Genomic DNA, 27,231 nt, shown 5'->3' on the forward strand with positions numbered 1-27,231 from the left:
CGTACGCACGATAGTGGTTCTCCCTCGGCATATGAAACTCTACTTAGTGACGTATCGACAGCCTTACAGTTTTCTGAGTGAGAATCACTGTCACGCGTACGCAGCTGTTCTACAGGCGGAACTTTAAACGTTAATAACTTTTTAACGAAGCCTCAATCAACAAATCGGTATGCTTGATTTTCGTCTTATTTTGGCCTCTAGAATCTCCCATTAAAATTTTTCCCAGGAATGGCCGAACACTCTGTATAGTACTAATTAGGTAAAATACTCCATTACTTTTACTGGAAGGTCACTTATACGATATAAATGGGCAAAACTGCATAGACATTTATTCCATCGAACAAGTAAATCTTTATCTTCACTAAATAATAAACAAACTATCGAAATAAGTAAGGAAAACTATCTAATTCGAACCTAATAAACAATTTTTATCTTTAAAATTCTCAATCGAAGCTAACGATACACTGGATACAAACCACAAGCAAATCTTGATTCCCGTCGACGCAGCCGATCAACATTTATATTCCTCGTAGAAATATGGAATTAGCGCCGGAGTCGCGATTACCGAGATCGACTTCTCGATACCGATCGCGCACTCCGGACGAAAGTCTATCGAAACGCGCGAGATCCCACACTTAGTTGCGTTGAATGTGAATCACTTTGTGCGACAAACGTGCGCAACTCGCCGGAGCGGAAGGACGACGTTACGCTAGCAAGGATTGACGAAAAGTGGCCCGATCACGCTCCAGCTTCTCCTGCTGGCTCGTGTCTTGGATCACGTCCAAAATCCCACCGAAACTCCGGCGAGAACGTGGAATTGATAGCGCAACGTGCATCCTTTCCGAAGAATCCTCGAGCTAAAGAGGTCATAGGATTATGCGCAAAAGACCGCCCTTTAGCCGCAACGCTGCCCCACCTTCGCTCGTGCTTGCTCGTGCTTGCTGGTGCCAAGAGAAAAAAAATAAAATAATCGTCGCAGGAAACAAACAACCTTCAACGAATTCTTCCAGTCATTTAACTGGCTACTTTGAATGAAACGGAATGAAAAGCGTAACGGTTCGAACGGTTGTTCGCGTCTGCTCCATTCAATGCTTGGATGCAATACACGGGATGCGTGAGATTTGTTTTCCAAGGTCGTCTCAAGGTCATTATTTTCTAATGGTACGTTATATTTTCGCTCCTATATCGTTCATCTTTCTGTATAGGTAGGAAAATGAGTTACTGACACGGTTGGAAATTAGAATACGTTGTTTAACACTTTATGCATAAAATATAATTTAAGAGGACTGAAAAATTAATTTGAAGTTTTTGGTACGTAGAAACGGTAACGGGAGTGTTACTTTTCGTTTATATTTGTATAGAAAACACGTCCACTAAAGATTGTTACTAATTGACAGATAAGAATATATAACAGTGTTCATTCACGGATCGATAATAGAAAGAATCGCGTCATAATTGGTACAAAATCAATTGGCCGGTCAAGGCCATCGAGGAAGCTCCCGCCATATACAGTTTGGCTACACCGACGCTCTATCTCTCGTCTCATCGTGTTAACCTCCAGACAGTTGCTCTCTGGCTCACAAATAGAAAATTTACTTTCTAAGCTGGCGTATCATGAAAGTACAAGTCGAAGTTGGCATGAGTCACGGGCGAAAAACTGACCTTAAAAGCATGAATCGCCTTGAGTTGATTGTATTCAAACTACAAAAATTATTTTCGGTTGCGTGGGTCGATCGCAATCATTTTTGGTGACTAGACACGTCCTTGAAATCCCACGCATTTTCAAGACAAAAATTCAATAGATGGAGAAATTTTTCGACGACAAAAAAGATTTCAAATCGTTCTAAAAAATTATTTTTACTTGCGGGGGTCAATTGCAATAATTTTTGGTGAATAGACATACCCTCGTAATCCTAACCACTTTCGAGAAAAAAATTCGAGCAGGTGTGAAATTTTTCGACAAAATTAAAAAATTTCAAATCGTTCTAAAAAAATTATTTTTAGTTGCAGAGGTCTATTACAATAATTTTTGGTGAATAGACATACCTCCAAATTCCTACGCGCTTTCGAGAAAAAAATTCATTACCGAAAATATAACGTGTGACCAGGAATGTTTCTGTAATTTCATTTTTTCTCTCACTTCCTCGTGTGTCGTATTTGATTTTACTGTGTTGTATTCGATAAAAGAACAATTTTAATGAACTCTGATAAAGTGACTCTCAAGTGACTTCAACAAGTCACAAGAAACGATAAATACAAACAGTTAACCATCACTGGTACTTCAAATTATAATTGTTATGTAAGTACAGGGGCATATAACATGTGTTCTGAGTGTGAAGGTCACTTCAAGCTGATTATTACAAGTCATGGAATTCGTTTTTTATTAGCTCCAATGTAGCAATAAAGAAAAATAAGCGTTGGCATTTAAAAAATTCAAAATGATCTTGACATTTTATAAACTACAAGATACGAAGAAAGTGAAATACTTCTATTCCTGGAGCTCCATCAAATACAATATATTTCATATAGAAATTTTTCCATGAATTGATGATTTTCTTATAATATATTGTACTTTGCTTATAATATAATTTAAACCATAAACGTTAATACACCCACGAAACGGAATTTTGCAACTGTTTTTAGTAGAAAACGTTCCAAGCGTGCAGTTCTTCAGTCTACATCCAAACCTTTAGTTTTAAAAAGCATCTGTTTACCTTTACAAAAACCTGTCTGATATTCGAGTGTAAACCGTGTAATAGAGTAGGGAAATTGTATTGTAGGAAGAGACAGGAATTAATATTTTATAATCCTATTCCCGTTATTGTTATACTGTTAATTTATTGTTCGCCTTAAATCTCAGAATTTAATTATTTATATTAAACCAGACTTTCTCTTCGTTCTTTTGCTCACACGAGCATAGAAGATAAAATTGACAAGGGAAGTGTAAATTATTTAGTTGTATCGAACAAATACTAAAATTAATTTAATTCTTTGCTCACAATGTTTCGACCAGATTTGCACAACATTTTATTCAAATAATAAGTAATCTATACAACTATATTTTATTCATATACAGGGTGTTCGGCCACTCCTGGGAAAAATTTCACTGGAAGATTCTAGAGGCCAAAATAAAACGAAAATCAAGAATACCAATTTGTTGATGGAGGCTTTATTAAAAAGTTATTAACGTTTAAAGTTCTGCTGGTACTGAATTTTTTTCTCGAAAGTGAGTAGGATTTCGGGGATAGGTCTATTCGCCAAAAATGATTGTAATTGACCCCTGCAACCAAAAATAATTTTTTTAGAACGATTTGAAATTTTTTTTTGTCGAAAAATTTCAAACCTACTCGAATTTTTTTCTCGAAAGTGGGTAGGATTTCGGGGGTATGTCTATTGACCAAAAATGATTGTAATTGACCACCGCAATCGTAAATAATTTTTTCAAAATAATTTGAAATTTTTTAATAACTTTTTATTAAGCCTCAGTCAAAAAATTGATATTCTTGATTTTCGTTTTATTTTGGCCTCTAGAATAATTTTGTAAATGTCGACAACGTCATGAATAAAGAATTAAATTCTAGCAGTCGCTCCATAGAACAAGATAAATTTGCAATTCCCCTGCAAAATTTCTTTGTTCTCTTCAAGATCCCAATACTCCACGAATGAATCGTTGCCTTACGTTCTGTATTATTATTTCTCTTTTCGTAGGGGAGTTTCAAATGTACTGTACCTTGGTATCCAGGAAGCGAGGGCGACGTAGAGGACTGGCATCCTTTAACTTCCGTCCGTCTTGTGACCTGAATTACAATTGAACAGTATATCGTAATCGCTGCAACGTATCGATGTATCATCGTTTTCCCTCCGATGTATCAAAGATTATTGCAAATACGATCGAATACTCGCGCGGTTATCGCGGTTGTTCGTTCTCGCTGGTGGGCAAGGAGGAAGCTCGAACGTAACCGTGTAAACACTGTAAAACGTTCTTCGAGATTCGATTTATCGACACTTCTCGGTCCACGCACTAGAAAACGCCATCGTCGAGGCATTTTATACGCGCGTCTTTACCCCAGGAGAGAACGTTTTCAGTTACATCTATATTTAACTCCCCCGAGTCCTCATTTTACTGACACATAATCGAAGAGGACGATGCTCCATTTATTTTTAATCCATTCAGTACCATATTACTGTTGTTTCAAAATTGAAGATTCGAAATGATAAGAAAATATAATATATCGATCATCGATTTGAACAAAATATAATAAATATTTGTCGAATCTCCTCTAAGTAGAACGCCGCATTCTCACTGGGGGAAAGTAAATTCGTTCGTAGCTTTGTTACGCTTACAATGAACGTCTACTGTACGATCGAAACGCCAGGTGGAAACGATTATAACGATATTTACACACGATTATAAATTAAGATCGAACTGGATTATTTCGAGTCTCGTTTCTCGTATCTGATAACTAAATTGCTAGGCGAAATTACACGCAACCAGAAACTCTATTCGCGGAGAAAACATCGCGGAACACTTTCGCCGCTCGATGAACGAAACCATGAAATCACGTTATATGTTACAAAACAACGTTCGAGAAACCGTAGAATTTTCTGACGAACGTTTTCACTGCACGAAAGGAAACAAAGCGAAATGGGAAACGTCGAACGGAACTGATGGATGCTCGAAGGCCAAACATCTCGAAGAAACTTTCTCCCAACTATTTTCGTTCGTCTTTGCAAAATATAACTTCGAAAAGATGGGATACACCAATCTCTGTGATATTACCATGATCATTAGCAATGAGGAACGATAGAAATGTCGAGTAGAAATTTATTGACACAGTACTGTACTACAATGACGTCAGTCGTGTATGATACAGCTGTACATTGTACGAGCAGCTCATATAAAATCGATTTGTTTGAATCGTTCTAGTCTATAGAGCTTTGTTTCGTATTTATCGCTTATGATTCATACGTGTCGCTTAAAATTCTTTTGCAAGCACGCAGTAAGCCGAACACGAACACAATACATACGGCAACACTGATGAATTGTGAAAACAATCTTGATATAATTTTGTACAAACAAGTATCGATATTTTCTCTTTGACCAATCAATTCTCAAAATCTTGAGAATTAATATCAGGAATATAATTTTTTTTAAATATTCTATTCTAATAATTATTTTTAAAACTGAATATATTTCTTATTAAATGGTTGTTAATTTCAGAATTGAATTTCTGTTGCGTGCAATTTATTCGTATATTTACGTGTGTCCTTCGTGAGAAATTTTGCTCTCATAGCACGGTTCATAGGAACTATTACGAACCCTCGAGGTGGATGCGCAAATAACACGATGGCGCGAGAAAATAAACGACCACAGGACCTACATACCTAGATTCTAAGCTTAATCAGTTTTCTCCGAGCTAAATCCGTTGTTGATTCTCCCTGTAAATTGCAATCACACCGAAGAAATAACGAGATGAAACTTTTCGAGCACGTTTCAAATTTAATCGAATGGAAAGTAAATCGGTCATACGAGCGCGCAAGGACGTAAACAATTAATGAGCCTGAGAAACTTGAAATAGAAGGCGATCTATTATACAGAATGAGTCAATAACAATTGCCATTTAAAGTAATTGGTTGTTTATTGATTTTAGAGAAAAAAAAGAACAGAAACACGTTGTTTTCGCGTCTTGTATTTTTCTTCGTTGAACTATATTAAAGGAACGAATTGAATAAATTATAACGAAGTGACGAAGTTAATCTTCTTTCTCAATTCTGACACGGATATATCATTACGTGCTTGGATAGAACGCTTTTCCGTGATGAAATCAAGGCCATTGACAATGACATTAAACGATAAAGTATTAATCGTTTCGTCGACCAGTTTACGGCGCACAAATTAATTCGCCAACCATGTTATTTATTATCAGCGATCGCTAAACGCGTAATGGTTTAATTAATTAGACGATGATAAAGGCAATTAACTCGCACGCGTTTCGAAAAGTCGAAGTTAATTAAAGAATTCCCGTGGATCTTTCGTGTACGAATCGAATATTGCGTTTCGTATTCTCGGAGAACATTCGCGGCATGTAATCGCAGAAAATGTAATTACATCTGCAGTTTTACACACCGTCGAGAATTTGCAGAAGCAACATGCGATTTTCGAGCGTTAAATGCTTCTTCGAAATCATCGATCTCAAAGAACGAATACTGTTTGAAATACATTTCTACCGCGGAATGTTTTTATGATATATAAAGTACCGAACAAGAACATTTAATTATTTCCTTTGACGTTAAAGATACAAAAAGAAGTATTCCAATAAAAAAATAATTCATTTACACTTCTACGTGGTAATCGAGAATATTAATATTTACGTAATAATGTTTCAAAAGAAACATAATAATCTAGGGACAAAAAGTTTGTGCCATACGCAAAGTCCTATGATTGGCAGAATACTTCGTCAATCGTGTAGCCATTATTTAATTACTAATATATGCAGGGTGTTCGGCCATCCCTGGGAAAAATTTTAATGGAAGATTCAAGAGGTCAAAACAAGACGAAAATCAAGAATACTAATTTGTTGATGGAGGCTTCGTTAAAAAGTTATTAACGTTTAAAGTTCCGCCGGTAGTGAATTTTTTTCTAGAAAATGGGTAGGATTTCGGCGGTAGGTCTATTCACCAAAAATTATTGTAATTGACCCCCGAACCCTAAAATAATTTTTCCAGAACGATTTGAAATTTTTTAATTTTGTCGAAAAATTTCACACCTCGAATTTTTTTTCTCGAAAGTGAATAGGATTTCGAGGGTATGTCTATTCACCAAAAATGATTGTAATTGAGCCCCACAACCAATAATAATTTTTTCAGAATAATTTGAAATTTTTTAATTTAATTTTTTAATAACTTTTTAATGAAGTCTCAGTCAAGAAATTGATATTCTTGATTTTGGTCTTATTTTCGCCTCTAGAATCTACCATTAAGATTTTTCCCAAGGGTGGCCGAGCACCCTGTATACTCAAAACATTTATATATTTATTCGTTTTCAATGTTATCCTGTATATACCGAACACCCATTGGATTTTAGCATCATTGATATTTAAATATCATATTAAATGTATATATTCTTCTGTGATTGACAGTACGTCTGTAAAAAATGTTTCCATCAACTGAATTAGCAGAACACTATGATAATGGATGGCCAAACGTTTCAAGAATACGCAACGCGCATTTAAATCAGACATGCCATAGTATGTACTAACAGGAAGTAAATATAAATGGATTGAAAGGCTCAGTCAAAAGCTAGCCAATGTCCAAATCAATGATAAATTCCTCCCATTGTCAAACTCGTGGCCACGTATGTACGTCATAGTGCCTTTCTTTATCTTTTTTTATCCATGATCGCGAAACCCTGAGAAAACCAGGAAATGAACTTAAATATTTACTAATCAAAATACGCGAAGAAAACATTTTTTGATATATTTTTGTCAATTCTAAAATACCGGAATGCCTATGTAAATGAATCATTTCTATATTACTCTCACAATCGATAAAGAAATCTACATTAATTACATTCTAAATCATGACGATCTTATATGCAATTATACTTCTATTAAAGAAACCTATATATTAAAATATATGATCGTTATGCTTCCTTATTAAAATTCTTGTTTAATTTAAATTCTAAATGAAGGTAAATAATTCGATAATATATTTCTCTACGCGAAGGAAACAATCAAGATTAAGGAAATTAATATTGCATATTGTTCGTAATTGAAATCGGGCATCGACCTACTAGAGTAGGAAGTAAATTCAAGGAGAAATTACCACCAGTCATTAGCACAACTTTAAAAGCAGCAGAGGAAAGGTTTAAATATTTAATTGATCGCCAAAGCAAATCCGCGCTCTTTCTAAGTTTCACAGTCTCTTGATCGCATAAATTGCACAATTAATCAAACGCAAAATGAAATCCGCGTTTTTCAATTGGTGTATTCTTTTAATTGCTCAAATACACAAATGTTTGCTACATAAACGTATCCAAAAGAAGTTTCAATTTTCTTGGCTGTGCAAACATAGAATTTTGAAAGTTAGGTATTAGGAATTATAATCGCCATATTGGGAAAAAACCATTGTAGCAAGTTCTTGCCTTTGTTTGTTGAATTCTATCGTGAGAAACGATGCGTTTACGTTTCTCGAATTATTAATTCATTTATCGCGATGCTATGAAGTCCAATTTATAACCTCGTAAATTCCCTAGAGTCGAGATAACTCGTGCACGTGGAAAAATATTTTTCCGCTCCGCAGTGTACGGCGAGTCCAATGCAACGGAACTTGTGATTTGTAAATTATGTAAAGCGGAATTAAACGCTTCTGTAATAATTATAGAGTTTGCTGAAGTTACCAAACCATTTTCTTCGGAATTATTAGGGATAACAGCATGAAACGTAATGGACGTTATGAGCGTTTAGAACTTTTCCAACTTGTTGATTTAGATCTACGCGAATACGATTACATTAATTTACAATTAAGAAGAAGTTAAATTAACATAAATACTCCGTTATTTGAGGTTCTAAACAACTTTCCAACGAATACTTCACAAGAATAATGGCAATTGCCTACTGAGGGCATTTTAATTAAGCGGTCTAAGCGTACTACGACTTCTGCGAAACACCTTCAATCCTCGCGCCATTGCATCGTGGAGCATTTATAGAAGAATCCTTCCGCGTTGCTGACGAGCCAGCGCAACTAAATCAACACCAACATCGAGATTCAATCACGAGCTTGTTCCTTTCTCGAGTCTACTTTGTAATAGCTACCCAAGATAATTGGAGGCGCGCTATAGAAAACCAGAAGCGATATGCGTGCTCCTCAGCTACTTCGAATTAACATATTTCAATTAATAAAATTACAGGAAATTTAATAAACCCCCTTTCTACGGCTATTTCAAATTATGATCGATCTACACAATAACTAGATATAAATCAGTTAGAAAGTATACTTATGAATCTCTTGAAAGTTATATTTGAATGTACACGATGATCGATACCACCTCTTTCATTCTCAGCCCTGAATTAGAGGCAGAAAGTAATGTAATTGTTATATAATGTCAAACAACGGTCTATGAAGGATCGTACAGTAGTTTAAATATGTCTAAACGTTTGCGAATTTGGGATATGAAAAATGGACAACCAATCTCAGCAAACATGTGAAACTATAGAATACTTCTACCAAAGCTGATCCTTTATTATTTTAGTGTATAAATTAAACATAAATGAAACGTTACTTAGTTTCTTAATCCCTAATATTTGATCCTCCAAAATCTAACATACTATTAAAAATGAGTGGATAATCACCTACTCGTCCAAAATAACCAAGCATTTCGAAAGTTAGAATTACTAGAAAACTCTGTGACACTGACACGTTCGTTACCATACGCCACGCAAACATGACGCATCGTTTCTTGTGAGAGACCAACATCACATGTGCGTGCAGCAATAATTTTCTACTTTATGTCTGTATAAACACAAGTATTAACCAGAGACCAGTATCACATTACGTGCGACATATTCTTCGGAATATTCAGTTGACCGCGAATAAATGTTTTACATTCAAACAGTCTGAAACACACAAGGAACTTCTACAGATTAGCAAGAACACAATTACGAAGAACAAACAGAACGTCGTTTGTACGCAATTCGTTATGCTTGATAAATCGCAATGTTTCAACGTCTAGAAAGTAATAATACGCCAGTCTGTTCTCCCCTACGGAACAATAACGATCCGTTATCGGTAGCAGTGATAGAAACTGTTCTACACGTAGCATGGGAAATATTAGGTCAGCTACAAAAAGTAACGTTAATGAAAATATATTGCAGGCCCGCAGCTATTAATTTTACTATCCAATTCGTTCAGTAAAAAATTACATTCCGAAAAAGTTTATCTCAATAACTGTTTAACTCGAACAAAATGTTGCCTATCTCTGTTTTCAAGCAACGAAACGAGTGTTTGAACTACGCGTGACATTACTAACATTCAGTCCTCCCACGTGCGAATGCATTGTAAAAACCGTTTCTCCGGAAAGACTTGCTTTTCTTTCGTATACAATCGTTTGTATCTTTTTCACATTTGCAATTCTCTCGCATCGAAATCATTTTGGATAAGATCCACGTCGACACTCACGTATCTTCTCTGAACAGCTTAACAATAGCCAACGATAAACTCGTGTACTCGAGTACCGTGCACGTAAGTCTCGAAGATCCCGTAAAACTTTCCAGTGGAAATGTGGAAGCTCGAACGCACGGGCCACGACTGACAGCCATAAAGATCTCATGGAGAACTTCTATTGCTTGTTCATACTAAGCGTCTTCGGAGTGGGAGACCGTTCGCGCCATTGGTCTTGTGTGTAGCTCTACTTATTCCCCACCCCTTGTTTCTCAATCTTTTTTGCGCAAGTCTTACAAAAACTACGCGACGATTTTACTCTCTTTGCAAGGCACATTGACTAAATTCAATCCTAACTAGCATTAGTAAATTATGCTCTGCTCCAATTTTCTGCTTCCAGACATAACATCGATTAACATTTTCTCACATAAACATTGTAATGTGCACGTTTGTCGATCGATTTCAGCATACATCATGTACAAGTGTATGCCAGATACAATTTACTATTATTTTCATGATGATCAACATTAAATATTCTCAGTCAGAATCACATTACAAGAAATATTACAATATAAATGCCGCCTTTTGTTGTTAAACTTACCTATACGTTCCTTTGCTCTGTGGACTATCATAGTCAATGCGTCGTTTTTTGTGCTCGTACTGAAGAGACCCAGCAGAATGTGAACGAGCCCTCGAATGGCTGCGAGTACGGTGATGTCTCCTGCTTCGTGGCATCTGAAACAAACATAAATTAATTTAACATTAATATGTAACTTTTAGAATCGTTTGCCATACAATGAAATAATTTGGGGCTGAAAATATTTTAATTAGTAACAATACAATTCTATGTAAATTATCTGACAAGACTATCAGAGCTTTACTAACATTAAAACATGTACTTCAGATCATAATGATGAAACTGTTCATACATTGTTATACCATATACAAACACATACTAGCGTGCCCAACGATCATTACCTTCCACCTATTATTAAACATTCAAATATATTTAATATTTACTTTTTGTACAAGTTTCATAAAACGATAAAAACAATTTGTTAGTACACAAATATATACTATCTTAGATAAATTATTTTTATCCAAAATTTTTCGAAATAGCAAACATAGTAATACTGAATTCTTTAAACAATGGACATCAGATGCATTGAATAATATTACCATAATGTAGCTATGCAAGGCATATTAACAATGAAACAACTAAGGATTATACCATACATGCATAAGAAAACACAATGTTTTATATGCTAGAAAACACACAAATAAATTAACTAACTATATCTAATTATTTAACTTTGATCAATTCTTTAACACTTTACCTATTAAATTTAATAATCATACAAATGAATGCAAATACCATTCACATATGCAAAATATAATAGTTGCAAATATTTATAAAAATTACAGTTCAATTCTTTATAAACCATTTTGTCATGATTAAATTAAAGAAAGAACAGAAACCAATGATAAAATATAAATGATCAATAGATATTAGATTATTAGATTGGGGGACAATTTTCAACAGTGACAGACATGAAATTATTAGCAACACTGACGTCAAAAATCGAAGAATCCAAGATTATAGACGTACACAATGTATCTGCGATGATGTTGTATGACTTTCCTGAACGAATTAGGACCAGAGCCTTTCTACAGAAGCTAGACAGCATGTACTTACATTGGGAAGGCGAAACAGGCTCACTTGATCCCGAATGAAATCGAAGATGGATGATATCCAGGAACGTGAAGATGATGCTTGCGGTATGACACTGTTTTTGGACAACGACGTGGACATCAGCTCAAAAAATTCTGCAAAATTTGGGCAGCTGCATCGTAAAAGCGTACTAAGCACTACGAAAGGAAACGGCCCACTCCGTTAGGATAAATAAAAATACCTATTATTTGTAAGAATCATCGAGGTGTAATGTAACCCTATGTAATCGAGAGGACTTATTATAAAAACGGAAATACAAATCCCGCCAAAATCTCTTTATCATAGATTTCACAAGAAATGTGAAAAGAGAAATCGACTAGAATGACAGCATGATGTACACAATGTAGACACAGTAGAAAAAAGGGAGATGAAATGGAAATGAGGTAACGGGTACGCGTGGGCACGCTCGCTAGCAAAATCAATGTTAACGAGATGCTTGCCTTTTAACACGAGGTGTCGAGTTTAAACATTAACATTTTCGAAGAATAGATCGTGCATTGTGATCAGATACAATGCACACACATTCAATGATTGTGGTAGTTGTGAAAGCGATGAAATATACAAGTAGAGAGACATATCGCAATGCATACGCCATAAGGAACTTTCATGAAACGGCGGCCATCTTGGAGGTAAAGAAGCATCAAGTACCAGTGAACGTAACACATGCACAATTTCTGTCCAACATTTGATAATACTCCAAAATTTAACTCATTACGATCAATTGTGAGAATATAACTTACATTGAGAGATGAATCAGGCTCGATTGGTCCCAAAGTATACTTGCAAACACAAAATATCCAAAGAGCGCAACGATGTCCTACGTATAACACTGTTGTGTGACAACGACGTGGAAATCGGATCGATGCGATTGGCGAACGATACTCGGCTATGTTCGTACAACATCGTTCACGAACGAACCCGAGTATGCACGAATTTTGCCGATTAACCTCACCGTACGTACTTCCGGCAGATACAAAAACGATGTAACATATGTGAGTTGTGCCGGCTACCATGTTATAGATAATACTATTTTCAGAATTATCTACATAATTTTTCAATGTAATAAAATATTTTCAAATTTAAAAATAACTATAATTAAGTTAAATAATGACGTATTTAATAATTGCATACCCAATGTTAAGATATTGATATTATTTCGAAATTATAATCCATATAATTATAGGCTAATGTTATAATTGAATCATGAAATTATTTAAGCAATATTTATAATATTATCGAATTTTTGAATAGTATGATCAATTTTAATCAATATCAATCTTAAAGCCTTAAATGTTTGAACATAAACAATAAAATGTTCTATGGATATATATGTATATAATATAGAAATTAAATATAATGAATGTTATTGACGATACCCGTGTAAGAGAAAAATATCTTAATTAAGTTATACAATATTTGAAATATGTATAATGTGTTTGATAACCTCGCATATCCATGACGTAAAAAAGAAATACAATATACGTGAAAAACATGGAAATCATATTGTATCGTGCTAAATAGCCATGTGCATTATCCCATTGTACAATGAAAGTAATATTTCTATCTAAAATTGACGAAAACAATCTAGTGTTTAATTTGGAGCGACAACTACATTGTACTTAATTTGTCACAGAAACCTTACGTACCTGTCCCCAAATCAAATTAGCAATAACACGCACAACGCCACATTGGATTAAAGTTATTAAATTCCAAAACATGCTTGAATTTTAACTAAGAACAAGACTAATCATGATGTTCACGAGGTCTCTAGATAAAAGATGTAAATTCCGAGTGACTAGTTGATGACCTCTGTATATTATTCTAGATGGCACCACACTGCAAGTATATTAGAGAGGGTAACTACATCGTTATCGATTTTTTTGAAGACTACGAGACATGACACGCGTGCATGTATTTTTCGGTTTCATTTATATTTAGTATTTAAATTTTCTTTTTATGATTATTTTATTCTTTAGTTTGTATATAGTTTTGTTTTTCGTGTATAGTTTTAGACATAACAACGTTCCTCTCATGATTTCTTCACGATTTGTCTTATTCTATGTAATCAAGTGAGGTTAGGTATTGGACACTGCTGGCCGTGGAGGCCGAGTCACGACTCTAGATCCTTATGGGGTTTGAGGGCTTAAATCTATTATAAAATCAATTTGTACCCTGAAATTAAGGGCTCACTCCTTTCCTTCTAGAAAACCAGAAAGAGTAGAAATCCACTTTAACTTAAAACCACAAAAATCAAGTACTTTAACCTATGTTCCACCAAAAGCACCAGATGGTTCCACCATCTATCTCTGCCCAGAAATACTATTGTCTAAATCTCTGTAGCTAAAGCCAATTATTACTGAATGAATGAATCGCTATTTAAAATCAACACAGTCTCCAAGCCCACTCTGTCAATGTGGGATAGAGGCACATAACCTTAATTATGTGCTTTGGCAGTGTCTTATGGTGGAATTGTACCAGCATACTTTTCTAAAGGACCTTAAGAGGCAGGACTATTGATTCTTTTCTTACCAAACTATTTTAAAACTTTCAAGTCACTCAGCAAACTTCTACATCTCTATAGAAATGTAGAAGATCCTGACTGATTAATTATATTTGAATTGTTAAATAGTTTAAAGAATCTACTGAATATATAAAATTGCCGCGAAAATTAAAAAAACAATCGAATTTAGCTTACCTCTGTTGTCGAATTGAACGCCATGTGCTTACAATTAGACTGAGTCCCGTTGCAATATTTCGTTGCCGCGGAAGAAACCAAATCTGCTATGAACGTCCATAATTCTTTGTACGATTGCTGCAACTAATTCAATTATCGATTTATGTTGTGGTTGATTTAAAATTTCTATTTTTGTTTATAAATTCAATATTTAAGAAAGGACAATATGAAGACTTTTACTGTCGCCCCTAATTCAATTATTGTCACCTGATCAAATACTAACTAGATAAAAGACTCGATTACCTATCCTTCGATCGAAAATCGAATTTCAGTATTTATAGACAATATTTGACAATACAAATACATAACGTGAAGGATCTTTATATAGCATAGAAATCATACAGCTCACAAATAAATACATAATATCCCATACGTGTACGTATACTATAAATAGTTTTACCATTTATGTAACAAATTTTCGTTATGCTAATATCAAATAAAAAAATCTTAAAAATGTCTAATTCTGTTAAACAGACCGAGTCTCAAGCTTTCAGTGCTCAAACTACAGATCGAGTTTCGTGCTTTACAATCTTTTAAGCTCAAATTTCAAGATTTATACATAAACTTTGAAAATTCAGTCTTCAAGATCGAGCCTGAAAGCTTCGAGGACTCAACATTTCCATGGAAGTTTTAAGGATTCAGCCTTCATAGAAAACGATTACAATCTGGTCGAGGTCACGTCGATAATTCAACACGAGTAAAATTGTCCTAGCTCAAAGATACACGATAAAACTAGAATTACTTCAATAGCGTTGCGGGGGCAGAAAAATCCCGATCGTTGGATTGATAAGAATAATATAATCGCAATTAAATGTGGTCACTTCACTTTCACGTTATTTTCACTCCACGTACCTGTCGCCCACGATAAAGATAATTGTCCTGACCCTTTAACACGCTACTTATAGATGCGGTTCTGTTGGTAAAATGGTAGAACAGACACTGTACGAAACCTGCACCCATCGTATCCGGATAGTTGCAGCTTACCGCAAGGGCTCCGTGCAGATAACGTGTTTTATTGTGCAGCGCTTGCGCTGTTTCGCGAACAACTAACCCCAGATGCGAAACGACTTTGTCCGAGCACGTTTCATCGTAATTAAATAACAAAGGGCATTTTCTCTATACAGCGTAACGCGTATTCGTAGATCATGTTGCTCACTCGAATGTAAATAACGGAATAAATGTTGTCACGTATCGAAGGTGATTCATGAATTAATTATGTAAGCTTACAAGTTGGAAATCGTCCATTGATTGAAGTCGAACGCCTGTCCTTATTTCTAACGGCTGCGGCCGCAGGAGGCACGTCACGTGAAATTCGCGACTGCCGTTTAGGTCTTGCTTCCTGTTTCCTATAAAAGACAATGAATGATGTTAGTCGTGAAAAGGCAATTGCTCCGCGAACAATCTAGGAGTCGTTGAATATCGTACGGTGGTTTTCGATTTACGTGGCATCCAGGTCGCGTTTAATGTTGGCCCCAAACCAAGACTCGAAACTCATCTAAAGCCTGATTTAATCTGCAAGCCAAGAATAATATCAGTCATTCACACTTCGCAAATTCGAATTTTATGGTAAATGTTAATTTAACGGGGCGGGCAACGTTACGCCGTAAACGCGTAAAGTATCGTATCGCAAATGTTTCGGAACTTTCTCCAAATAAAGTGACACTTAGTAATAAATAATTCGGCGTGAATCATTAAATTACAGTGTTCGTCCAATCGTACGCGGTGGGTGGAACTAGTTGCTAATGCATCAATTCGATAATTCTTTATGAATCATATATGAATAGAATACATACGACATTGGTAAAATGGATGTCAAGATTGTGACAAAACCGAAGGTTAGGGAGTCAATCAATAAAGTAATGCAGAAACAGTTCGTCCTTTTAATTAAACTTCCCTATAAATATCAAGGTTCATGCATTTTCTAAATAACCTGGCCGTGGCTATAAATGGCGCTCAAGTGGAGTACTCAAGTATAAAAGAAAGATACAACGAAAAATACTGTGAAACTGGAGGTCTAGGTACACGATTTTCACTAAGTTTGTGAAACGAAGTTGTGAATAAAAATGTTTATTTAAAAAAGCAACAATGAATTTAATATCTCAGAGCATATGAATCTTGTTATTCCTTCCCTTCGACATCTTGCAAATTCATGTTTTCAAAGGGGTGTTCCCATTCGTGGAAAAAAAATATTCCTTATAATTGTAACAGTAAGCAACAATGTATCTATGACAATATTGCGAAGGTCAATAGTTAGAGAAGCAGCAGATAAGATTAAGGGATCTTAATCTAGCACTTCTTGATATCTGGAAAAACTAAGAAAACTCAGTAAATTAAGTGTACGAGTTCTGCACAATTTAACGGAGAAAAAAAAGATGGAGAATATTACACGAAAGGGACAGTATGTAAATGAAAATCAACAACCTCAGCCAGAACCCAAAACCACCCTTCATGGTAAGAAGATTCTTTTTTACGTGTAATGGTATCGAAGAGGAATAATTCATTATGAACTATTAAAACATAATAAGAGAGTCGCGCTTGGGGTCGAACACCCAAGAAAAAATTTGGAATTTAGGTTGGTCCGTGTTACGTCACCCACCTTATAATTTATTTGGAACCCTACAAAACTCTTTAAACGGATAAAAATTCAATAACGACAATTACGGAGTTCGTTCAAATGTTCTTTTTCATCCAAAGAAGCTCATTTTTAGCATCAGGAATCGACAAGCTACCGCGTTTAAAAAAGAAGTAAAGCTAGTACGAAATAACGGCAATTACTTGTGTCTCGATCCAATATAAACGTTCAAAATGAAGGTCCATTTTTTGAGAAAATGTTATTAAATTCCACGATCTAGCCCACTGCGCGTTCTCCTAAACGTCGCGACGCGAGATTGTAAAAATGGCATCGTCCAACGAATTGGGCAAGTGCAGGCCGTCGAAGGGGGGTTGCGCTTCTAGCATATCTAAGGGAGGTGGGAGGGGAGGTACGTGTAGATAGCCGACTGGGTTCGCAGAGACTGGCAGTATATTCGTGGTGCCGCGTTCTCTCAGGTAATGAAAAGGATCGATGCGGTTTCCGTGGTAACGGCACCGTCAGAGGAATCGCGGATGGTGGCGAACGGAGCATCGAGTACGGAACTGATGCAGTAACGACGTCGCCGTCGCCGTCGCCGTCACCGAGGGCTGGGACGCTGTTCTCGGACGCGTCGTTCCACCACGCGCGTGTACCCGTGCTTCGAATACCCCTTACGAACTGTTCAGACCGCACGACGTCGCTACGAAACGACGAGCATCATGCGGAGGCGTCAAACCCTCCGCTCCTGGACTCTGGCAACAGGGGCACGTTCGATCGTCGGGACGCCAAGAACGGCAGGATGCACGAGCAACCGTTACAGCAGGAGAAACCTAGATTTCGCCTGCTGCGACGATGGAGCGACATGCCACAGCACCTTCAGTTCAACCCTCACATCCGTACCGGATACAGGCCGCTCATGACCGTCCGCCAATGCCTCGGTAGTCTCTTTTACATCCACAATGAGACCGTCAATATCATGACGCACGGTGAGTTTCAGAGCACGAACGGAGACCCTAGTTCAGTGATTCCCCCAACACTATGCCAGCCGTACAACTTTCGTGAACGGCTATACGAGGGTCGATTGACAACTAAGGTCTCCAATCCTGTAAAATATGTTTCAGATAAGAGGAATTAATGAAACTGATCACAAAATAAAGTAAATATATTGTACTTCAAACGCACGTACATGTTTATTTTTCTACATAATCACCATTCAGCACATGCTCTATCAGTTCTCCCATTCCATTCGTGAAGAAACAGTCTGATTTATTCTTGATCCAGGAACTTGAACTTTGATATTTGATGGGAAATGTTGACTTTCCGATACCTCCTTCGACCCAATTCTAAAATAAAAATTGTATACCCATTGTTTACACAATTTTTGGAGACTCTAGTTATTAATTAACTCTCGTAATATTTAAATTTGTACGACACCCGCAATGTAGAGGTTCACGCGTAACTTACTACTGAAAAATCAGTGATAAAGATTTGATAAGATTCATATAGTATAGATAAGTGAAAATAGTGTAATTCTTTAACTAACATCATTAATTAATTTCTGTAGCTTAGATATACTTATTTGTTTTATTGAATTGTTCCTAATTTTAGATTTTAAGTTAACTTTTTCTAAAGAGAACCCAACAAGAAAGCTCGTTAAAGGCTATTGAAATATCTATTAATTTTAGTAACAATTTTAAAAACAATGAAAAATAAAAAATCCACAAACATTTACAATACACTTCAAACAAAACAGCTTCACGGTATGATGATGTGCCGTCGTATAACGGTTAAGAATAACTGCTGTCATCGGATCGAAATCAATTTACCGTTCAAGGTCACTGAAAGGTCATTCTCGTCATAACGATTGACCATCGAAAAGATGACATGGCGTGGAAATAGGGGAGGTGACCTTGAGTCGTGGACTGAATTTGATCCGAATAAGTTGAGAAAACGAGAGTGGTCTGCTCTGATTGAATTAAATAGAAAAATGGATTACCCTTGAGTTACGCGATTTCAAGGTAAACTGACGTGGAAGATCCTCACATTCGGATCAGCGCATTGCGGGATAACTAAAAATCGATCGTCGAAGCCGTACGTTATCCTTCCTGGATTTACTCTTGACACCGATGCATGACAATGGCAATAGTGCTACGTATTAATAGAATCGATAAATTCATTCGTAGAAAAAGAAAACACCTTACAAGAGCAATTTGCGTACATGCCATGCAGAAAATTTCTAACACGAAAATATCATAGTATATCGATCGCAACGAAGAACTATTAATAAACAAAGACAAAAGCGTGATCGCAGAGCTGAACGTAATGTCGGAAGATCATGTTTTGCTTTTATTCGATGAATTATTTATTTAACGCGACACTGTTGATTTATGCATGCCGGTATTCTATGCAATACGACGCGATAACATTCTGCAACTATGATCGGAGGAGAGATGTGAAATACTGTTTATCGATCTCTACGCATTGCATTGTATAAAATGTTATTTGATTACAGGTCCGCGCTTGTATTGAAATAATGAAACCAACAAGCAAAATTCACCGCCAGAACTATTTTGTAATCTTTTCATTATTCGCACGTAAGATGAAAAAAAAGACAAACACTTGTTGCACTGAGAAAGTTTACACCTTTGCTGTACATATAATGTTTGTATACGCTAGAAGCAAAAAAGTACGCACACTATCGTTTTATCGATCTTTTTTTAAGTTTGTTATTTACTGCTAGTCTTTGATAACACTGTCCAGCAGACAGTAGAAAATGGCCGAAATCAAACGTTATTTTATTGCTAATAATCAATATTTATCAATATTCGTACATGGAAATCAGGTGATTGCTTTAACTAATAAGATCCAGACGTGTACGGTCTAAGATCACAGATAGTTAGTTTTGGAAAATTGTTTGTTATCGTTCAAAGCGGAAGAGAATTTATTACGTAACACATTAAACAAGTTCTACTTCCTTGTTGCGTAAGTCGTAAGACTTAATTCTTTGAATACATACATTGTTATCATTGTTACAAAATTGTGTTTTACAATATCTTAGAACATGTAGAATTATACTAAATATTTTAGGTACCTGGCGAACCCAGAGTTTGGCCATTTTCTACCATTGTCCTTTATTGGATAGTGTAACTATGCTTTCCCAGGGCAAACAATGGTATTAAATCAATTTACAACACGGGTAATTCGTTCCAGGATTCGCTATCTTGTACATGCTACTGACGATACCACAACTTCTTCCATGGAGTGCTCAAGATACTTTCACAGGGATTTTATCATGGTGTCACTTGATCGGCGCCGTTAGTCCGTGGATTGGATCTTTCGTCTATCATCTCTTCATGAACTTAAATTACGACGATGTATTCTATAAGAAGCTGCTGAAATTAGACATGATCGGGATATGGCTGTGTCAAAGTTTCGGTAACGTATCGTGATTAAAAATCGTACAACCCCGTCCGATTTGATCTTGACGAACTTAAATTCATCTTGACGTCCTCTACAATATAATAAAATAAAAAAATATGTTGAGAATAACTAAAAAATTGCTGCTAAGCAGTCACTTTATAATACTTATTGTAACAAATGTAATTAAAACATTGTAGCTATATTTCTGCAATATTTCAAGCTGTGTGGGTGGTAAGATATTTATGGTTGATATAAAATCGATAATTCTACTGTGTATAATCCATATGCATACATGTTTGATGAAACTATGCAATCTATTACATTTTATATTGAATATTTAATATTGATCGGAAACTGCATCTAGAAGTGATAAATGATATAAGAGTCAAATGATTATCAACATAATTGTGAAATTATCGCTTATTATTTTAGGAGCAATACCAATGATAACATCGTTCGTTCACTGCTTACCTACCACCTACTGGTATTGCTGTATTTTTATCTACTGTTTTCTTAGCATTTGGGGACTCCTTATGGTATACCATTTTCTTATTATACAGACTTTCTAGATTCTAATTTCCGATCCTCGTAATCTATGAATGCCACTTATTCCATAGGCAATGCACGCCTATTCTCCGTGGGAAAGAAGATTATGTTTCGCACCTCCTTTCCTTATGAGGATGCTAGTAATGACTCTACGATGTTTTGGAATTGGCGGTGGATCTCCGGATGCTTTGCACCATATTGTGCTACAAGTAAGATATCAAATATTGAGATGACAAGACTGCGTATCGAACAAACGTGGCAATACAAAATGCCCACAGACGTGGTTAAAATAATACAAGTGGCTAAAGCAAAATCATATTCTTTCCATAAAACAATTTATTTCATAAACATACATTATAGTAAATGCAAATAAAATATAGTTCGAGCAGTGGTTCTTAACTTGTGTCCGCGAACTCCAAGGGGGCCGTAGATAAATATTTGAGGGCCCGCAAATTTACATATTTATCTTCTATTCGAATGTCCTAAATTTATCATTCTATTTTGTACAGAGAAATTGTAAGCTTTCTTAATTAAACTGCCGATAAAAATATAGTACTAAGACGGAATTGAAATACGAAATTTTTTAACGATAATCTGCGATATATCGCAACAAGCCAGAATTGTCAACACTGGTTGGAGAACATTAATTTAACTAATAATTGAGAACGTTAAACTGAAGAACATGGCATATAAAGGGATCATGAACTCCATCAGGCTGTCAAAAGGGGTCCGTAGATATAAAAAAAAGTTAAGAACCACCCGAGTTAGAGAATTACATAATGCTGAGAGAATTATTTTTCAGGACCTGATAGCTGTTGTGGGAGCAACCATCGGTGCTTTGCGTATACCTGAAAAGTGGATTCCAGGCAAATTGGACTTTATACTAAATTCTCATAATTTGATGCACGTGCTAGTTGTTCTGGCGGTGTGCTCGATGCATGCCGCCACTTTGCTGGATCTAGCTTGGATGTCCGATCCGTCTACGTGCAATGGAACGTCCTTCGTTCCGTCGATGCACGACGAACTGTGATTGAAACGTGAAAACCTTTCACTGTAGTCTGTGATAAATTTGAGCCTACGACAGCCGGCGATTATTCGTGTAGATGCTTAGCAATCAATGACCAGAACGCCTTTCGCTCGCAGAGCGGAGAAATCTTTTTAAAAAAAAAAAACAGTTGTATCAGAAACGAATGATATAATAGATTATATCAAAGTTTCATAGCGATAACGCGTACGCTGTGAGCGTGTTTTACAATGCATGGAAGAGTTTTAAGTGCAATCATGAGTACAAAAGCGAATCTGTCATATCGAGATTAATGATATAATGTAACAAGTTGTCCAATGTAATTCAAACATTAATAAGGGACAAAAGAATGATATTGATGAAGGTAACGCGACGAAAGAGATCTCTCGAGTGAAATAAGTAAGGCGGAATAAGCACATCAAAAATACGTTTATTATCGTAATTGTAATAATAAACATCCACAGAGCAATGTACAAGATGTGTTCCATGACATTCGTCTATCACTTGAAAGCATAAAACGATTCCAAAATATCGATAGCAATTCACTTAATTTCACCACTGTTTGATTATTCATACATAAATCAATTGCCTATACGACGATATCAAGAAATTATATTATATTAGAAGAAGATCGACTTATCCACGATTCAATCTCATTATTACAAAATAGTATACAATTGGTTAATCGTATTTTCGTTTCTTCCATATACTTTGACTGAGTGTATAGGTTCTTAAGTAAAGTTCTATGTAAAATTAATAACGTACAGAACCGCGAGAAATACAGTTTAATTAACATCCTGTTGCAATAAAAATTATTGACAGGCAATGTAAAATACTCTTGCGGTTCGAATTATTCATATAAATTTGCATGCTCCAGTAGGTTATAGTTTGACCAAAATTAATGATTAATAATCAACCTACTGTGTCAAAGTGATTAATCTTCAATCTTATTTCTATGAAAAATGTGATAGATAACAAATACGAATAAAATATAAAAATAATTTTGGAAATATGAGCACCTATTTTGAAAGCACATAAGGCACTATTAAAGTGCATAATGTAATAATAAATTATATATATATAAATTATTTATCTATACTATCTATTTAAAAATTAACGTAGGGGATAGAACATAAGAGGAAACTGTAATATGAGAATTGTATAGCAGGCAAATAAAAATTATTTAAGAAACAATAAAATAACAAATGAAGAATAAAGAATTTTCTTATTACGACCGTATGTATCATACATGATTATAAGCCAAAGATTACGTTGAAGTACGTATTCACAATGTACAGTGATGCCTCGGAAATTGGCTGATTGCCATTCCTACTAGTTCGTGGAACTGGTTTCCCCGCTTGTCCCGGCGGCCAAATATGGCGGCCAGGGATTTCCTGTAAGATCTACCTCCCTTCAATTTTGGTCAGTTTCGGTACCAAACGTTGGCCAATAACCAAGGCATTACTGTAATTTGTATAAATAACGCTGGCCCGCAGAATTTACTCTTCTTTTAAATATTTGTTTGATTATTGTACTTTTACGTACTTCGAACGATTAATAATTGTATAATCTCTTACAATTGCAGAGGAGCTTCACTTTCATGGGTGTAACTTTTAACCCTACTAAATTTGAAGGGCGGATATTGCCTGTCGATACCCGATACCCTCCATTCCTTTCCAGGCGGTTTTTTCAAATACGATTTTTCTACATGTCCGTCCCTATATTTCGTAAACATAGTATAACTCAACCATTTCAATTGCGAATTCATCCGTCCGAGGTGATTTTGAATGTTAAATTCCTATAAAAACATCGTCCTACAATATCTACTTTATTTTCGTTTAATAGTATGACTATGAATACATACAATGCGAAACGTTTGTTCCCCCAAATCGTGTACAGGTTCTCTTTTCTTTCTACTGTAGTCATTAAATTCTTTTGCTTTTTGTTGCTTGAACACCAGAATGACACAATTGCCATGTAATCTGTATTGGCCAATGATAACCGACGGATTCCGTGGTGTACAAGTTTTTAAGGAATTTACGCAATTTTGCGGTTCGTCGGTTGAAGTTAACATTAAGACTTTTCCTTCAGGAAAAAATCTGTTTATTGAAAAAACATTATAGGCACTGGAAATTTGTGGTAAGCCGTTTATACCAAATTACGCTGTTTCATACCTCAGGTACCTAAAGTATTCCAAGAGATACCAAGGTCTATAAAATCGATCTTGGAAACTATTTTCACCTTCGCGAATATAACTGATTTTACATATATAACATCCATCGTATCTTAGCCTAGGCCGTTGTAAATACATTTCCCTCCATGATTGGTATTTTGGAGTATAGGTTCCACAATTTACACCCCATACTCTACATAATTCATTAATTTCATGGTTGTTCCATTATTATCTAGAAAAATTTAATCAATTGTGCCTATGGCTTACCTAATACAGGCAAGTCTCCAAATCTCTGTATCTCTTGCAGATATGTAAAATCCGCGGCATACGCTAGAGAACATTTCAAGAGACCTCAAGTCAAGTTCTGACGATACTACCCACCTTAAGATATAAAGCACTATTTCTATTGGCAAGGCAGAAATATGTGTTGTCTGTAAAAACAATATGTTTAAATATGCTTTGACATAATTTAAAAAAATTGTCTTTTACTCCTAAATAATAAGAACTCACATTTTGTTCAAATTTAGGCAAACAAACACATTTATTATCGTTTATAATTTTGCATAGTTTGATAAATAAATCACTTTCTTCTTCATCTTCATCATTGCAATTTTCATTGTTATCATCAACATTGTTCACAATATTATTTAAATCTTCTAAACTATCGTCATTAGACTTTAGTTTGCTTGAATCATACAAACGAAATTCAATGTCAGGAACTAATTGCACAGCACGTTTGTAGGACTGAATTGCTTCATAAAACTTTCTACTTCGCTCATATTCAATTCCTTTCAAAAAGAAATGTTTTGCCTAAAATCAGAATTTCTTATAATATATCTGTCTAATGCCGTTTTCTATGAACTGTTGTACCATGTTTTCGATGGAATCCTCATCGCAAGCAACATCAATCTTAACCGTTTTCGAGGAATGAGCCTTGGGAATATCGCGTTTTGGCGATAAATTCAATTCGCGCTGCCATTGCTCTCTAAAAGATGTTAAGGCATCCTCGACGTTGGTATCAGAAAAAGAAGACCCTTCTTGATCATCTCCACCATCATCAGACTCACCAGATTCACTGGAGTGACTCTATTAATGTACATCGAATGAATTGTATAAAACAAAATATATTAAAAGAATTGATACAGTTGGAATGTACAAACTATTAAATGTTTCGTTGAAAAATCATACAGGGAATGACATCTGCTTCGTTTCAGGTTATGTTGATGTAATGAACTTTTTATACAATAACAATGGAAGAACAGTCATTGTTTCCAACTCCTTACGTACCATTTCTTTTCCCGACTCAATTTACACGATGATATATCTTCAACGCTTGTACATTCGGTCGGTAAAACGTAAAACACATTGAAAATACAAATTCCCCACTGGCACCGCCGTTTTAGTTTTCGCCTTCTGTATTGCGACTCAATTCACTCAATTAAAGGTCATAATGTACTATAGATTATTTCCCTGTACTTTTGGCTGGCGCAATTTACATAAAATCTGTATCATTTACAAATAAATGGTTTCTGAGGAACCACAGACGTCTTAAAAATATATTATAATACGTACAGTATGAACAAATTCCTTTCCATACGTATTTAGATAAAAGATATTTTATTACAGCAGAGAGTGTTAACCACGTGTACCGATAGCGTGCAATTTTAAATTTAAATAATTGGTACGTGTTAGTTCGGATAAATATATTAAATATTTATTGAGATTCCTATTAATATTATCTTTAGAGTAAAATAAGTGAAATAAAAGTTGTGCGATTCAAATTTAAAATTTATGAGGTAAACGCAATGTGAACATTTATCAGCGAATAGTGTTGAATATGACAAGAGTTGCGATTTGAGAAACGATTAAAATGTTGGTCCGTTTGAATTTAGAGAAGAAGCTATCTGCATATGTACATTTAAAAGGAGAATCGTAGTCGATTTACTTACATTACTGCTATAATTTTGTAATTGGAGCCATTTGTAGACAAGTAGTAGCGCCTATTGTCGACGGTGAACAGATTCGGTTTTAAGTAGGCTCTATACGATGCGATCAGCAATGGGTTCAAGTTATAATACAACAATCCCGTTGCACTTTACACGAATTTCACTTTCACTGCGATATCAACCACTCAACATTCGACAGATTCGATAATCATCATCAACGGTACGGACGCTGTGCACGAATCAAGTTTAAAAGAACAAAATGGCGCTCTAGAATTTGGGTTGTCGCGTTGCAACTTGGACCCATCGCTAATTGCGCGGTCAGCCGCATCATATAGGGCCACCTTCACACGATAATCGCGAAGATAGTTCTATGTGACATCTAAACAAGTCAGACGCTTATGAAAACGATTACTTAAGGGTTAGAGTAGTAATTAAAGTCTCTCTGATTCATAATTAACATACAAAAATACAAAATTCTTTGGCACGTACTCGGATAATAAACGTTATTAATAACACGTACATTATTTAAAGATAAAGATATGTAGTAATCGTCACATTTAAGAAAAATTTTAACCAAATGACGCACAAAGCAATCGAACGTTCCAGAACAGTGGTGCACAACCGAGTAAAATTTCGAGAAAGGACAGGAATTATTTAAAACGATGTACAAGTTAAACCCGAAATTTTTGAATTTCCACGCGAGGGATCACTCGTAAACAAAGTGTAAATTACTTTTAGTAATATTTGTTGTATTATATTATGTACACTTCCTATCGTCATGCAATGGCGAGCCATAGTTAAATAAGGTAAATCATTGATATATCGATTATGAAACTTCTGTATTCAACCGAACACCCCTAATACATATGCCAAGCCATTATGTTAGAAAAAATCATTAATCTATATTCGATTGTGTTCTGTTTTGA

At 35.5% G+C, this 27,231-nt stretch overlaps 3 protein-coding genes across 5 annotated transcripts; 1 reads left to right on the plus strand and 2 right to left on the minus strand.

Moving 5' to 3' along the window:
• Positions 1-10,755: 10,755 nt before the first annotated feature.
• LOC122402391 lies at positions 10,756-15,648 on the minus strand. The gene is made up of 3 exons (XM_043405129.1): positions 15,477-15,648; positions 14,586-14,702; positions 10,756-10,893 (listed from the first exon to the last, which is right to left on the minus strand). Exons 1-3 carry the CDS (start codon positions 15,582-15,584, stop codon positions 10,756-10,758), a joined length of 363 nt encoding a protein of 120 aa, XP_043261064.1. The 5' UTR covers positions 15,585-15,648.
• Positions 15,649-17,663: 2,015 nt separating this feature from the next.
• LOC122402337 (progestin and adipoQ receptor family member 4) lies at positions 17,664-22,192 on the plus strand. Its single transcript, XM_043405039.1, has 5 exons — positions 17,664-18,182; positions 20,407-20,631; positions 21,049-21,152; positions 21,234-21,371; positions 21,965-22,192. Exons 1-5 carry the CDS (start codon positions 17,996-17,998, stop codon positions 22,190-22,192), a joined length of 882 nt encoding a protein of 293 aa, XP_043260974.1. The 5' UTR covers positions 17,664-17,995.
• LOC122402336 (F-box only protein 9) lies at positions 22,138-25,906 on the minus strand. Of its 3 annotated transcripts, none has more exons than XM_043405036.1 (8): positions 25,647-25,906; positions 25,230-25,445; positions 24,870-25,169; positions 24,627-24,790; positions 24,361-24,552; positions 24,051-24,285; positions 23,764-23,984; positions 22,138-22,316 (listed from the first exon to the last, which is right to left on the minus strand). In XM_043405036.1, the coding sequence occupies exons 1-8, from the start codon at positions 25,647-25,649 to the stop codon at positions 22,277-22,279; spliced, it is 1,371 nt and encodes a 456-aa protein (XP_043260971.1). In that variant the 5' UTR covers positions 25,650-25,906; the 3' UTR covers positions 22,138-22,276. The 3 variants fall into 3 exon arrangements, with proteins under 3 accessions (XP_043260971.1, XP_043260973.1, XP_043260972.1); XM_043405038.1 differs by having other exon boundaries at positions 25,520-25,652; XM_043405037.1 differs by lacking the exon at positions 22,138-22,316 and adding an exon at positions 22,323-22,775.
• Positions 25,907-27,231: the final 1,325 nt, after the last annotated feature.

The sequence above is a fragment of the Colletes gigas genome, unplaced genomic scaffold (genome assembly GCF_013123115.1).
Source record: "Colletes gigas isolate AHSC1104 unplaced genomic scaffold, ASM1312311v1 Colletes_gigas_Sc00035, whole genome shotgun sequence".
NCBI classification, from domain to species: Eukaryota; Metazoa; Arthropoda; class Insecta; order Hymenoptera; family Colletidae; genus Colletes; species Colletes gigas.